The 15,439-nt window shown below is 41.0% G+C and overlaps 1 protein-coding gene across 4 annotated transcripts in view; it reads left to right on the top strand.

Annotated features, from left to right (window-relative positions):
* Positions 1-3,444: 3,444 nt before the first annotated feature.
* The window catches only part of LRP6 (LDL receptor related protein 6), a 178,528-nt gene continuing 166,533 nt past the window's right edge, over positions 3,445-15,439 (top strand). For all 4 annotated transcript variants that reach the window (XM_005207028.5, XM_005207029.5, XM_002687783.7 and 1 more), the window contains exon 1: positions 3,445-3,819. In XM_005207028.5, the coding sequence (XP_005207085.1) occupies positions 3,765-3,819 (55 nt within the window). In that variant the 5' untranslated portion in view covers positions 3,445-3,764. The remainder of the gene's footprint in view (positions 3,820-15,439) is intronic.

The following is a 15,439-nucleotide window of genomic DNA, read 5'->3' on the forward strand; positions in this document are numbered from 1 at the left end:
AAAAGCTCTTTATTATCCAATACCTACTTAACGGTCTTGCCTCATTTCCTGATATTCTCTGAAAGCGCCCTAGGCTTCAGATATATGGATCTACTTTCAAATTCCCAACATGCCAAGCTCTCTCTCTAATAATTCAGTGCCTTTGCACCTGCTCTCCTTCTGCTTGGAATTCCTTGTCAGTCGTGATGGCTTGACAAACTCTGACTTAAATTTCAAGACTCAACTGCAGGGTTATTTTCCCTTCTTTAAATTGTTCAGTTAGCCATACGTGCCGTGTACTTGAGTTCCTTGTTGATATGGTACAAACACACACTACAGTAATTTTAACTATTTATTTTTGTTTCATTAATTGGATTTTTAAAACCAGGTTGTAAGCTTCTAGAGAGTAGGGACTATATGATTAATCCATCTTTGCATGCCCAGCACTTTACTGAGACTGACCTTGAATATTTTTAATAGGCAGTTGAATGCACGTGAAACAAATTATTAAGAAGACTGACTGAACTTAAGCTATAGATTTTCACCTAAGTAGCTTTAAAGAAATTGCAAAAAATAAATAATACATTAAAGCAAATTTAAGAACAGAAAACTAAAGTAAATTTCCTATTATTTCACTATCCTAGTCACTGTTTTAGTGCATTGAGTTTTCACCTTTCCTCAAACATGTGATATTAACATATATATGTTTATGTTTAAACATGTATGTATATATTTATATTTTATATAGCTGTAATTAAAATCTACTGGAGAAGGAAATGGCAACCCACTCCAGTGTTCTTGCCTGGAGAATCCCAGGGATGGCAGAGCCTGGTGGGCTGCCATCTATGGGGTTGCACAGAGTTGGACACGACTGAAGCGACTTAGCAGCAGCAGCAGCAGCAGCAGCAATTAAAATCTACACGCCCTTTGGGATTTCCTTGGTGGTCCAGTGGCTGAGATTCTGTGATCTCAATGCAGGGGACTCCAGTTCAATCCCTAGTCGGGAACTAGATTCCACATGCCACAACTAAGACTTCGAATGCCACACTAAAGATCCTACAAGCTGTACAAAGACCTGGTGCAGCCAAATAAATAAATATTTTTTTAAAAAAGCATTTTTAAAAGTTTTCAAGCTTAACGATCTGTAAACATTTTTCTAATAGTTTTATAGCCCTCCAAATTATTATTTTCCAGGACTACAAATATCTCAACTCCCTATTAAGGTTGATCATCTAAATGAGACTTAAGTTATACCCAGTTTTCTATTATAAATAGGAACAGATCCAGGTTTTGTGAACCTGAAATTTATACAATTTTGAGTGATGTTTTCAGAAAAAGAACACAAAATTATCTTACTTTTGCAAATAGGACCATGTGAACACATTGTGTTTCACAGGGGCCTGTGAAAGTGGGAAGGGAGTCCTGAAGATTAATTTTCATTAGCTTTGCAGTTATCGACCTCCAACTAGAAATAATCCTGGACTAAACATTTTGAGCATGAATTTTTTTTTCTCTTTGCTTCCATGATGTCTAAGGGATTCCTAGTTACCAGGATCCCATTTGCCTTGCGGGAGTTGGGAAAGGAAATGGTCATTTATTGAGCACCTATTACATAATGACCAGTTTCTATATATTTTTAAATTTAATTCCTACCACAAGCCTGAAAACTAAAATCTCCATGTTACAGATGAGAAATCGGAGGTGCAGTGCGCTTAAATCGTATGCCCAGAGTTACACATCTAGTGACTGAAAGGGTTGGATCCTTCTGGTCTTATTCCAAAGCTCATACCTTCCTGACTACATCATGGTGTCTCCACAGTCTCATAGCTTCGAGGTAATGTTTTCTAAGTTATTGTTGAAAACCGGTTCTTAGTGATTTGAAGATGACAGAATACAAAACTTGCAGAATCCTGACATGGTTCATGGAAGAAGGTAATTTAGATCAGTGGTGGCTAGACTTTCACAGGTGCATTTAGGAGAGAGATTTGGCTCTTTCTAGCCTGCCTGGAAATCCCATGGACAGAGGAGCCTGGCGGGCTACAGTCTCCGGGATCGCAAAAGAGTCGGACACGACTGATTCGCTAAACAATCCGCTTACAGGCACGCATCACCTTGGCTCGGTGTCTATTTCCTGGAAGTAGCAGAGCATCTGTGGTCGGAAGACCTGGGTTAGGTTAGGACTTGCTATGGTCTACGTGAATGACCTTGGGAAAATCATTGAATCCCCTAGGTTCCCATTTTCCTCCTCTGATGCAATGAGGATGCCAAGTGACACAACCTGTCTTACCCCAGGGTAGTTATGAGCGTCAAATCTGAGTGTGAGCAGCACTTGGTGAACTTCAGTGTTACTACGATATTTAGTACCACTGCTGGAGTAGCTCCAGCTCCGCGCCACCTGCCCACAGGTAAGGGTGAGTGACAGGTGGGTAGAACGCTGCTGATGGCTCCTTTAGGTTAACTCTCAGTGGTGCCATCCCAACTTCACCCTATCCCTTCCCCACCCCGAAGTTGCCACGTGATTCCAAGGGCTTCTGGGCCGTTACTCCCGAACGCCCAGTGCAAGGCGGCGAGCAGCCGGCCAGACGCTGTGCAAAATCGAGTCTGAGATTCCGAGGAATCTTTTCCTCCTCAATCTGAGAGCGGATCGTCAAAACATGCCAGACATTCATCACTAAACGCAGTTTGCAAAATCCTAGCACCGTTCTGCCCACCGTCCCTTTACTCTGTTAGGTGCTGACGCATATATCTTGGAATTTTATCTGCCGGTTTAGAAATCCTTTAGTCCTTGTCGGACTTAATTTTGGGGGGCAGTCTGTAGTTCTGGGAAACCGGGAGAAAATGTAAAAACATTCAGTTTTCTGTTGGCGTTTGAATACCCTTCACCATATCCATGTTGAAAGCCGATGGAAGCAATATTAGTTATTTTCCTTAAAAAAAAAAAAAAAAAAGATGCTTAAACAGATTTCCAACCCTGGGACTAAACTCATGCCTCGTATCGGGATCTAGGTGAATCTCTGAGCGTGGACCTGCAGCTCTGCAGACCCAGCCAGCCATCTCCTGCCGCCCCAGCCCCGGCCCAGGTGGCGGCCGGCGTGGACCGGGAGCCCCACCTGGCTCGGCCGGCGGCGGCCGCACAAAGAGCGGCGCAAGCGGCTGCCGGGCCGAGCCGCAGAAAGTAGTCCCGACCACGCCGGCTCCCGATGTTGTTCAACGTTGCTTCACGCCCTCCGCGGGGAGGGCTGAAGGGGCCGGCCCGGGAAAGAATCCCTTCGGAATGCGCCGCCGGGCGGCCTTTCCCCTCCAGCCCGCCTCTACTGGCCCCGCAGATCTCCCGGGGTCTCCTCGCCGAGGCTGTGCGCACGGCCTCCTTTCCTTTTCTAACCTGCCCGGGAGGCGGCGCCGAGGGAGGGGAGGGCTCGCCCGCGCGCAGGGAGACCTCGGCGGCGATCCGTGACGGCGGGAGGCGTATCCCTGCGCCGCTGCGTGAGAGGAAGAGGCTGAATGAGGAGCTGCGCGGGGGAAGCGGGGCGCCGGGGGAGGAGGCGGCGGGATGGAAGCAGGCGCTGGCGTCGCGCGAGCTCAGGGCGGCGCGGCGCGGTAGAGAGGGCGGCGGCGGCGGCGGCGCGCGCGGAGCCTTGACGGGCCCCCCTTTTCTTTCTTCTCTCTCTGGAAAGCTGGGAAGCATGAGCGTGCAGACCTGCCGCTGCGGCGGCCGCCCCGGCTCCTCGCCTCCCCCTATTCGGGCCGCCCCTCGCCGGTGAGAGAAGCGAACGCGAGAAGGGAAGATGGGGGCCGTCCTGAGGAGCCTCCTGGCCTGCAGTTTCTGCGTGCTCCTGAGAGGTGGGAGAGAAAGCGGGGGGACGGGAAAGTTGGTGGGATTTGCGGGGGGAAGGAGGGCGTCTCGGTCTGTTGTGTCTGCGGGGGGGGATTGGAGGGGGGGAGGCGAAGCTGGGGAAGAGGAGTCGGGAGAGGCCTGGTCGTGGGGAAGGAGGGAGCAAGGGGCCCGGGAGAAGGGGCTGCGCGCTCCGCCCGGCCACGCTGCAGCCCCCGCCTCGCTTGGCCCACCGCGTCCGGACAGAGCGTTGGTCCGAGCTGCCTGGCGGGATGACCTGCCCTCGGAGCCCCATCCTGTCCGAGTGACTGGAGATCGGTGGGTCCCCTGCCTGCAGTCACCGGGGACGAGGGGCTTTGTATGGATTTTGGCTCTCGGAACGTTGGAGCCCAAGATGCTTCAGCGTTTGGATTTCTCCCTCCAAGCCCCCACCTTTTCCCTGTGGGTCCCGTGAACTTTTAGAACCCTCTTACTATTTTTTCCAGGCCTTGTAACAACTAATAACTGGTTTCCGTGGAGGATGTAATGATCGTGGGTGAGAGCACAGTTGGAAAGGGACTCCGAGGTTATAGGTCGAGTGTTTTCAGCCTTGGGGAATCGCCTGGGCTCCAGTCCGTAATAAAATAGAAACGTTGCCCTTGCAACCTCTGGCATTCAGGACTTGCCCCTATTTTCGGAGCATGCAAGTGTACAGTTGGCACCAAGTAGGAAAGTCATCCTTGGTGGAGAGGAGCCTGTCCTGGGACCTAAGTTATCATCTGCTGTGCTCCCCTGGAGACTGCGTGGCACGTTGGTAAATAGGCTATTCTAGGTAATCTGCCCTGTTCTAGGTAATCTGCCCCGAGAATAGAGAATCGCGTAAATTCGATGGTCCCAGGTTTTGTTTTTTAGATTGACCTGCGAAGCTGTCACATATCCTGCGACTTTTATTTTGTGACAGTTCACTGAGGTTTTTGACTGGCCCGCGAGATTTCAACAGCTCTTCTCACATCAGTGGTGAAGTGGTGATGACTCTGATGCTATGGGGCATTTACCAGCAGAGGAATTTAAGTACCAATTGATGGAATGACTTGAAGCTTTGGTTTCAGTTAACAATTCTCACTTGTGTTGTGGTCAGTTCTTTTCAGGCCTCTTGGGTCTAAGGAGATTTTTAGCTGTTAATTTAATAGGCTAAATTTATGTTCAGTGTGCACACTTACTGAAGTTTCCAGAACACAGTAGTAACAGTCTTGTGTTATAAATGAGCCAGATATGCCATTTCTGAGTATATGTTTATTGGATGAGCGTGATTGACATTGTTTTGGAGGAGGAATTTTTTTCTGTAGTTACACTTCAGGATTATTCAGGGAGATCCCCTGGAGAAGGAAATGGCAACCCACTCCAGTGTTCTTGCCTGGGAAATCCCATGGACCGAGGAGTCTGGCAGGCTACAGTCCTTGGGGTTCGCAAAAGAGCTGTTGATTTAACTGGGACACAACTGAAGTGACTAAACAGCAGCCGCAACAGCAGGATTATTAGGTCTGCCTATTTTATCTACTTATACTTAATTACAACTCACTGTAAGCATATTCTAAACTATTTCCACGTGTAAACTTTAGAAAGCTAGTGCTTATTTTATTTTCTTGGCAGAGAATTGAATGTAGTGGTATGTACTTGAGAGGTCTAGTAAGTATATGTTTATTTTAGTATGATATAGTCCCTATTGAAGGGGATTTTGCTATAGTTGTGAGAAACAATTTTATTTGACATAGAATATGGATGTATTTTTAAAACAGAAGGTTAATAGAAGTAACAAATAGAGTCCCCTGTTGGGTTAAAGCCTTGGTGAAATTGCATTCCATTACCCAGATGCTTCTGGTTGCCCAATTGTATTTCTTGGAAGAGAAGGTTATGTTGTAAATGCCACTTGTTTGACACCAGGATTGAGCCCAGAATTGAGTTTATTCATTATTGGAGTTAAGAGAAGTTACACTTGAAATAATATTATGAAGTATGATATTATATAAGAAGACCTAGAAAAGTTAATAGTTCAAATTGCCTCATTTCCACCAATAGAATTTCTGAAAGTGAAGCTCTTAATTTAAATACAGTCTAATCATGGTTTAAGGTGGCCTTTGAATTTAACATAGTTAACCATGGGTATATATTTGAACTAAAACTCTTTTTACTGTGAAAGATTTTTATTCATAATTTAGGTTCTTCTCATTCCTTGATAATGTCATTCTCTGTTAAAATTGTGTTATTAGTTAATCTTGAACTCCAGGGAGAAACGTGATTACTTTGTTGTATTAAGATCACTTTTCTTCACAGAAGAGTTGGAGGTTTAACATTGGGAAGATGGGATGATGGGAGAGTTTGGGAGACCTTTGGTCCTCTGGCCCAGTTAAATCAATAGCTGAAAGCCGGGAAAAATGCTGTCATCATCTGTACTGTGTCCTCATCCCTGTCATCAGAGGACAAAGTGTAATGGAAAGATTGGGGGACTTCAGCACCCAAACCTTGAGTTTAAAGTCCATGCTGCTGCTGCTAAGTCGCTTCAGTCGTGTCGGACTATGTGCAACCCCGTAGACTCGGAATCTTTTCCCTGAGATTCTCCAGGCAAGAGCACTGGAATGGGTTGCCATTTCCTTCTCCAGTGCATAAAAGTGAAAAGTGAAAGTGAAGTCGCTCAGTTGTGTCCGACTCTTAGCGACCCCATGGACTGCAGCCTACCAGGCTCCTCCGTCCATGGGATTTTCCAGGCAGGAGTACCGGAGTGGGGTGCCATTGCCTTCTCCTAAAGTCTGTGTGTCACTACCAAATAACCTTATGATTCTGATCTAGTTAGTTTCTCTGGGCTCCAGTTTCTTTATCTGTAAAATGTGGGTAGTATTACCAAGCTAGTTTGCAAATTTGTTGGGCATATTAAATGAAATACTGAATATAAAGTGATTTGCAAATGTTATTTTTTGTTACAATTTTCGATGGTGGACATATCCTCAAATGCCAGGGATTTGAGATTTAATTTCTATGAGATTCACAAGTTCTTAAAGATTTTGATCCTTCTGGTCTAACCACTTCATTTGCAAGTGGGGAAACTCAAATTCAGAGAGATTATAACTTGATCAAAATCTTACAGCTGATTAATATTAGAGCATGGATTTATTGTTCATTCTTTCAGCAATTAGCTATGGAATATCTACTGTGTATCAGACTCCGATGGTACCTTGGTGAGCAAAATCAACATGGGCCCTGCTCTGATGGACTTCACCATCTAGGTTGCCATCCTTAACTTCCATCCAGTTACTAGTTAGAAAAGATTATAGCTTTGATTTCCTGGGAAAGGAAAGTGATGACCAACCTAGATAGCATATTCAAAAGCAGAGATATTACTTTGCCAACAAAGGTCCGTCTAGTCAAGGCTATGGTTTTTCCAGTAGTCATGTATGGGTGTGAGAGTTGGACTGAGCGCTGAAGAATTGATGCTTTTGAACTGTGATGTTGGAGAAGACTCTTGAGAGTCCCTTGGACTGCAAGGAGATCCAACCAGTCCATTCTAAAGGAGATCAGTTCTGGGTGTTCTTTGGAAGGAATGATGCTAAAGCTGAAACTCTAGTACTTTGGCCACCTTATGCGAAGAGTTGACTCATTGGAAAAGACTCTGATGCTGGGAGGGATTGGGGGCAGGAGAAGGGGACGACAGAGGATGAGATGGCTGGATGGCATCACTGACTTGATGGACGTGAGTTTGAGTGAACTCCGGGAGTTGGTGATAGACAGGGAGGTCTGGCGTGCTGCGATTCATGGGGTCGAAAAGAGTCAGACACGACTGAGCAACTGAACTGAACTGATAAGTTTCGGAGTACCATAGGTGTGTAAATTTTATAAATACTGTGTCCCAGCATATTTTGAGAAGACTTTGTTGTTTTGTAAGAATCCTTTGCTACTTATCTTTTTTTGTTGTTGTTAATTTGTTTTGTCGGGGTGGTGGTAAATACTGTCAGCACAAGCCACTAGTGTTTTCCATCTCAAATTTTTATAGGAGTGGTCCTTGGCAAATTGCTTAATATCCAGTATAATGAGATCTTAGAATTTGATTCTCATTCTAAGTTTGCCAGTTGCTAGCTGTGTGACCTTGGATAGTTCATTTAATCTTTGTACACCTTCATTAGCTTCATTAGGATAATGAATCCTTCTTATGCAGGTTCTTAATTCATATTAAGGCACTAAGGGCTCTGAGAAGTTATGGGGTAGAGACCAGTTTTAACTTTGTTGAAATCTACTGTTTCCCAAACTCAACAATGAACTTTTTTGGTGAATTCTGTAATTTTGTAACATTCTGCTGAACCTGTGTTCCAAGAACACATGTGGAGAGAACCTGAGCTAGGTAGCCTTTTAAGCATTAGGGTGAGTCATGTGAATTGATATTTGATGACAGTTTCATATAATTAAATTTGATACTTTAATCCCTGCTTACTTACTTGGCTTTAGATTTGCTCATCTGGCTAGGAAATAATTTGACTGGTTATGAAACTTTTGGGTTTCAGCTCATTGTTTTCATCAGGCCTAGCTAATTTCCCATGGTTCAGTTTTTCAGAGAATTTTTCTTTTCTTTAATTGAAATTTTTCCATTTGCTGAACTGAAATACTTTTCTGTATCGTTAGTTGTATATGCTTTGACTATCAGAAAGGTTAGTCTTTTTTTGAGTATCAAGGAAGGTTTTTTGAAGGAGTATATAAATGGAAAATATTCTATGTGAATTTATAAATTGAACATAATGGAAAAATAAGTAACAGGTTATAGTTATGTTTAGGCCATGGGTAATTACTCTGAGAAAATTGATTTTTTTCATGGAAATTTTAATGCAAACATATTCTGAGAAGACTATACGGAGGGGCACTGTAGCAGAAAGCTATAGGCTTTATTGACAAACCAAGTTCAAGTCTTCTACCACTTCATGGCACCCTTGGACAGGTTTCTTAGCTTTGGTTCCTACTATTAGATGGGGTAGTATCTTCCAAGATTTCTGTGAGAACTTACGGTTTGTTTGCAAAGGGATAGATAGCATAATGCATGGACAGTAGTAGATTTTGCGTGAAGAGTTACTATTGTTAAGATGGCTAATTTAAAAGAAATGTTAATGCTCAGGAAAGACAAAACATGTTCTGGGCACTGTTTTAGGCCAGTAATTTTTGAACTTGATTATTCTGCAACTAGAACTACATGAAATACTACGATATTTTCTATTTTATATAAACAACATGGCCTCTGTCTACTTAATTTATTTTACCTTTTAAGGGATTACAACTTGAACCTTTTATGTGATTATTATAAATAAGAATAAATAGTTGATTATGATATTTATTTTAAAATTGCCCATATTTATGGAGAAAATAATCAAAGTATTTCTAATTGAGATTTTTTCATTGTATTATTTGTTTATAAATTAAAATCATTCGATTGATGGACTTCTCCCTGTAGGGTGGGTAAATACTATACTGAGCTCCTGCCTTGTATGTTTCATGCTTTATATGAGAGTCTTTATATTTCTTCTGTAAAAGGAGCCTCCCCTTAATGAATAGAATTCTGCTTCTTGTGAATAACTTGGAAATTTAGTCAGATACCTGGACCAGGCAACCTAAAGAATAGAGTATTTGCCTTTGAGATTATTCATTTAAAACATAATTCATCATAAATATAAGGAAAACAGTTATTTGTTTTTATTAGTAGCTGCTTTTGTTTCTCAAGCTGTTAGTGTTATTTGTGGAAGTAGTGACTTTTCCCACAAAAGGTTTAAGTCATTCACATGAGAGATTGGAAAACTCTGAAATGTACCTGGGCTCAGTTTGGTGAAAACTAAGTAATTCAGTGCTAAATTTTGTTTCTGTTATACCTTGCTTGGAAGGGCCAGGAGCTTGGGGATGTGAAGTGAAATCATACTTTTAGGCAAAAAAAATACTGAATTTTTAAGTTGCTAATTGACACTAGAAAGATGAATGACTGACCTAAGGCCAGATTGCTTGTACTCTGGACAGTAATTTTACACACAGTGCCTTCTGTGTGCACCTAAATTCACCTGTACCTTAATATGGTTTTGAAAGTGACACCAATCACGTTTGATAGGGGAAAATAAATATCATTGTAATTTTGGAGGTCAAGAGGCTCTTTAGTTCTTCTTCGCTTTCTGCCATAAGGGTGGTGTCATCTGCATATCTGAAGTTATTGATATTTCTCCCGGCAATCTTGATTCCAGCTTGTGCTTCTTCCAGCCCCGGGGTTTTTCATGATGTACTCTGCAGATAAGTTAAATAAGCAGGGTAACAATATACAGCCTTGACATTCTAATCGGGAAAGGAGTACGTCAAGGCTGTATATTGTTGCACTGCTTATTTAACTTATCTGCAGAGTACATCATGAGAAATGCTGGGCTGGAAGAAGCACAAGCTGGAATCAAGATTGCCGGGAGAAATATCAATAACCTCAGATATGCCGATGACACCACCCTTATGGCAGAAAGTGAAGAAGAACTAAAGAGCCTCTTGATGAAAGTGAAAGAGGAGCGTGAAAAAGTTGGCTTAAAGCTCAACATTCAGAAAACTTAAGATCATGGCATCTGATCCCATCACTTCATGGGAAATAGATGGGGAAACAGTGGAAACAGTGCAGACTTTATTTTGGGCTCCAAAATCACTGCAAATGGTGATTGCAGCCATGAAATTAAAAGACGCTTGCTCCTTGGAAGGAAAGTTATGACTAACCTAGATAGCATATTAAAAAGCAGAGACATTACTTTGCCAGCAAAAGTCTGTCTAGTTAAAGCTATGGTTTTTCCAGTAGTCATGTATGGATGTGAAAGTTGGACTATAAAGAGAGCTGAGCGCTAAAGAATTGATGCTTTTGAACTGTGGTGTTGGAGAAGACTCTTGAGAGTCCCTTGGACTGCAAGGAGATCCAGTCAGTCAGTCCTAAAGGAAATCAGTCCTGAATATTCATTGGAAGGACTGATGCTGAAGCTGAAACTCCAATACTTTGGCCACCTGATGCGAAGAACTGACTAATTGGAAAAGACCCTGATGCTGGGAAAGATTGAAGGTGGGAGAAGGGGACGACAGAGATTGAGATGGTTGGATGGCGTCACCGACTCAACGGGCATGAGTTTGAGTAAACTCCGGTAGTTGGTGATGGACAGGGAGGCTGGACAGGCTGCGGTCTATGGGATCGCAAAGAGTCAGATACGACTGAGGGACTGAACTGAACTAAATTTTGGAGTTTGCATGTAGGTGGTTTGTCATATTACTGATAAGTAAAAGCCAATCCAGATTTGAGTATGAAAAGACTTTATTCAAAAAGATAATTGCAATAGGGAGAAAGCTCTGACTGTACCATCTGCAGGCGTTTCAAAGTAAAACACAAAAAGATTTTTATGAAGAAGGGTGAGCAGTCTAGCAGGAACTTTGTAGGAGTGTGAGCTGAGTGGGTGATGGTGAGCAGATTCAAGATCAGGAAAGTGAAACTGGAGTTTCTAATTTCCTGCAGTCAGAGTCAGTTGATGGCTTGGAAAGAGCTGATAGGGGACCTAACATAAGCTTGCTTACATTTAGAGCTAACCAAACTTTAGGGGCTTGTAGGAAAGAGAAAAGTCTGACTAAAGTTAGACTTTTTGGTCGAGCCAAGTCAGTGGCTAAGCGAGGGCAATTTTGAGGACTTGGTCAGTCCTACTGTTGTTTAAAACAAGATTTGTCAGTCTTAGGAATATGTTTTAGTCCACTCAGGCTGCTCTAACACAATATAGACTGGATGACTTATAAACAACAGAACTTCATTTATCACAGTCTGGAGGCTGATAGGCCAACAACAGGGTCTCAGTATGGTCAGATTCTGCTGAGGACTCTCTTCAGGTTGCAGACAGCTAAGACCTCACTTTGTATCTTCTCAGGGCAGAGAGAAGAGAGCTCTCCCTGGACTCTTATAAGGGTACTGATCCCATTTATGAGGATTTCACCCTTATGACCTCCCCAAGGCCCTACCTCCTGATAACATTCACTTGTAGGGTTTCAGCATGTGAATTTTGAGGGGCACAAACATTCAGTCCACAACAAGGTAGGCTGAAGTCCTTGTAAGTTTGGTCTGATTATTTATATAGGTGTAGGCATTTTAAGTTTGCTTCAGTGGGATTTTTTTATAACGAATCTTGGAATGAACTTTAAAAGCCTCTTGAGGCCAAGAAAGCCAAGTCAGGTACTCACCATTGGATTTCACTTGCAGTACTTACAGATTTGGGTGAATTCCTCAAGTCCCCAGAATATCCTGGGGTTCCTGCCTGAAATTAACTTTGCTTACTTTACCTTTAAGTCTGAGAACTCTGTAAGCCAAGTATCAGTCTAGTTTTCCCAAGAGGACTGTAAGCATTGCTCCATAAAATCAACCACAGCTCCTTAAAAGTGTCTGGTGGTATTAGATTAAAGGAACATGACTTTCAAATATGACATCCAGTCAAAGCCTTGGTTGCATAATAATGTTTCCAGCCTGGAGGACAGACTCTTATTGAACTTATGCAAATAACTATATTGCCATGGAAATAAGAAAACTCAGTTAATACCTGAGTTTTGTTTCTGAATGATGGAATTGGAGAGAAAGATAAATGTCTTATTTTCGTTTACAGAAGTAAACTTGCATTGTAGGTTACTTACATTGTCATTGAATTACAGGTAGCTTAAGAGAAAAGAGAAACAAATTCCTTATATCTAGAGAATAGGACATTAAAGCATCAGCAGTATTTTAAAACCCACAGTCACTGTCAGTTTATTCAGTCCTGAGTGATTAATTCTTGTTCTGCTAGATCTTGGGTTAGCAGTCTCATGGATCCATAATCCTGACTCAATATAGTCTCAAAGTTATTTAAGTGATGCCATCAGAAGCTTGTGCCCAAGAATACAGTCCTCTTTCAGCAATACTTGTTTTGTTGTTGAAGACAAATGCTTGGCCAGTAGCTGATTTGCAGGTGCTTTCAGAGAAACATCAAAGTAAAACAACACTCAGCACTCTGTAATGACAAGACTTAAAGTGGTGGTGATAGTTTATTATGGGTAATTTAAAAACTGAAAGATCTGATGAGAGTTTGTTATAGAAAAAAATGCAGTTGATAAATAAGTTTGGGTGTTTTTATGGCATGCACACCAAAATAAGTTTAGAGAAGTTTTAGGCAAAATACCTGTAAACATAATGATTAATCTTATTTTTAAAAAGTAGATATTATGTTGATTCATGAGTATAAATGAATATAATCTTTGCAGAGAAGAAGACTTAAAGGTATGTAGTAATCCTGAGACATAATGTATCTTGAAGCATATAGTTAGAGCATATGAAGAGTAATATCAGGGTTATCAAGTAAAATTTTTTTGGTTAAGTCTGGAGTAAGTCCTGAACATCTGTCTAATGAAATTCCATAAATAAGTTGTGTGAATCCCTGATGGAGAACCCTCACTGGTCTACCAAGAATATACTGTATTCAAATTAAAGAAATGAAGTTATGATCAAGATAATACTAAAAAAAAATCATAAAAGAAAGAGTAATGAAAATTATAATTGACACTGTACTGTTGTGTAATATTGGAGAAAGCACTGCTCAGTCTGTTGATCAGTAGAAGCATGTTGTGGACACTGAGACTAATGATAAATTTCCAGGAACCTCATTCAACTTTTAATCATATTGACATTTTACTCATGCAGATTTAATCTAAGGAGGGTAAGCATCTCTTCTGACTTGACTGTGCTTCCCATAACATTAGAAGCAAAACATTGATCAAATAAACCAGTTATTTTTAATGCCTCTCTTTTTACAAGGTGAAAGGATTAATCCTTTGTGAACTTCCAGGGGCCCTTTAGGAAATTCTAAAGAGTTATAGGTGCAAAACACATCATTTGGTATTTTATTTTGAAAAGACAGAATGTCAAAAACTGTCAGGAAATTTGAACATTCTATTAAATAGGATCATGGATCAGTGTCAGAAACAAATTTTTTTTGAAAGTGAACATGGGAAGCAACCTTAGCTCTTTCAAAAGAGAGAAGACTTTTTAAAATAGTAAGATGTGATGAAATTAAGACCAAGTACAGGAAATTCCGAAAAGACACTGAATTTTTGGCTTCCTGGGAGATTGGTTATTCAGAAGGCAAAGAAAAACCTTTTATAACCTCTTTAAGAGCAGATCAGTAACCCAAAAAGTTTTTGTCATTTTAGTAGAAAATCAAATTTTAGTTTTATACAAATATAATATTTGATAGTGAAGGATTTTCTGAAAATCTCACAAATAAACCTGTCAAGTCTTAGCTGGCTTTGATGACAGAATTATTTTTTTCATGAATTTGTTGTAACCTTTTCTGTTTCTATTCAAGTTTTGTTCTATATATGTTCCTTTTTCTCATTCTGAAACACTAAATTCTAAAATTTAGTCATTTTACTTTAGTACTGTTTTCTTTTTCCTTAAAAGCAACATCTTGCATAACTTGTATACAGAGTTGTTCCTTTCTGTCATCATTTCTCCTATTAGGGTCTCCTTTACATACAAGATTGTAACTTGTAATTACAGTAACTTCTATTTTACAGAGAAAACTATGAGGTAAAGAATTGTGAATTGTCATACACCAGCATTTTGTAGTCGGAGAAGGCAATGGCAACCCACTCCAGTACTCTTGCCTGGAAAATCCCGTGGGCAGAGGGATTTTCCTGGTAGGCTGCAGTCCATGGGGTCGCTAAGAGTCGGATATGAGTGAGCAACTTCACTTTCACTTTTCACTTTCATGCATTGGAAAAGGAGATGGCAACCCACTCCAGTGTTCTTGCCTGGAGAATCCCAGGGACGGGGGAGCCTGGTGGGCTGCCGTCTATGGGGTCGCACAGAGTTGGACATGACTGAAGCGACTTCGTAGCAGCAGCAGCAGCAGCAGCAGTAGCATTTTGTAGTAGACTGGTGGAGCTTATGAGTATATATCTTACAACTTACAACTTATAGTCATATTCTTCCAAATAGTACAACTTCTCAGTGTGGCAGAAATGAATATATTTATTAATAGACTCAAATATACATAGCTTCTTGGTGCCATGAAAATAAGAATCAGAAACCTATATAAACTTGAAATGCTTATGCCTCAGTGTTCTGTCTTACACAGGAATGACCTAGGTATTCAATGAATATTCATGTACTAACTTAGTAACTTAAAGCCTTAGACTTATGCTAAAAGATTTTGGAAATGATCTTCAAGTTGGCCTATTACAAGACTTAATTACTTTCAAAATACAGTTTGTCAGAATAATGAGTCAACTTGGCTAAATACAGATATAGATATAATGCTAGTTTATTCTGTCAATAAACCTGTAAAAGTTTAGGAAGAGAGTTTTCAAGTAGAATAAAAATGTACTCTTGTGTTATACTTAATGCCTGTAACTCAGAAGACATAGCTGTTTTTATTAAACCTATGATATCAAACTAGTCTCACATAAAAAGATTTGCCTAAATGTTTTTAAACTTGGATTCTTAAAACATTTGGGTTAGTTTCTGTAATTAAAGTTGTGAAAGTTTAAGAATTTTAATTTCCTTAATTTCAGGAAATCTCTTCTATGAGCACTTTTTGTTTTCATTTTAACAGCTTT

The sequence above is a fragment of the Bos taurus genome, chromosome 5 (genome assembly GCF_002263795.3).
Source record: "Bos taurus isolate L1 Dominette 01449 registration number 42190680 breed Hereford chromosome 5, ARS-UCD2.0, whole genome shotgun sequence".
NCBI classification, from domain to species: Eukaryota; Metazoa; Chordata; class Mammalia; order Artiodactyla; family Bovidae; genus Bos; species Bos taurus.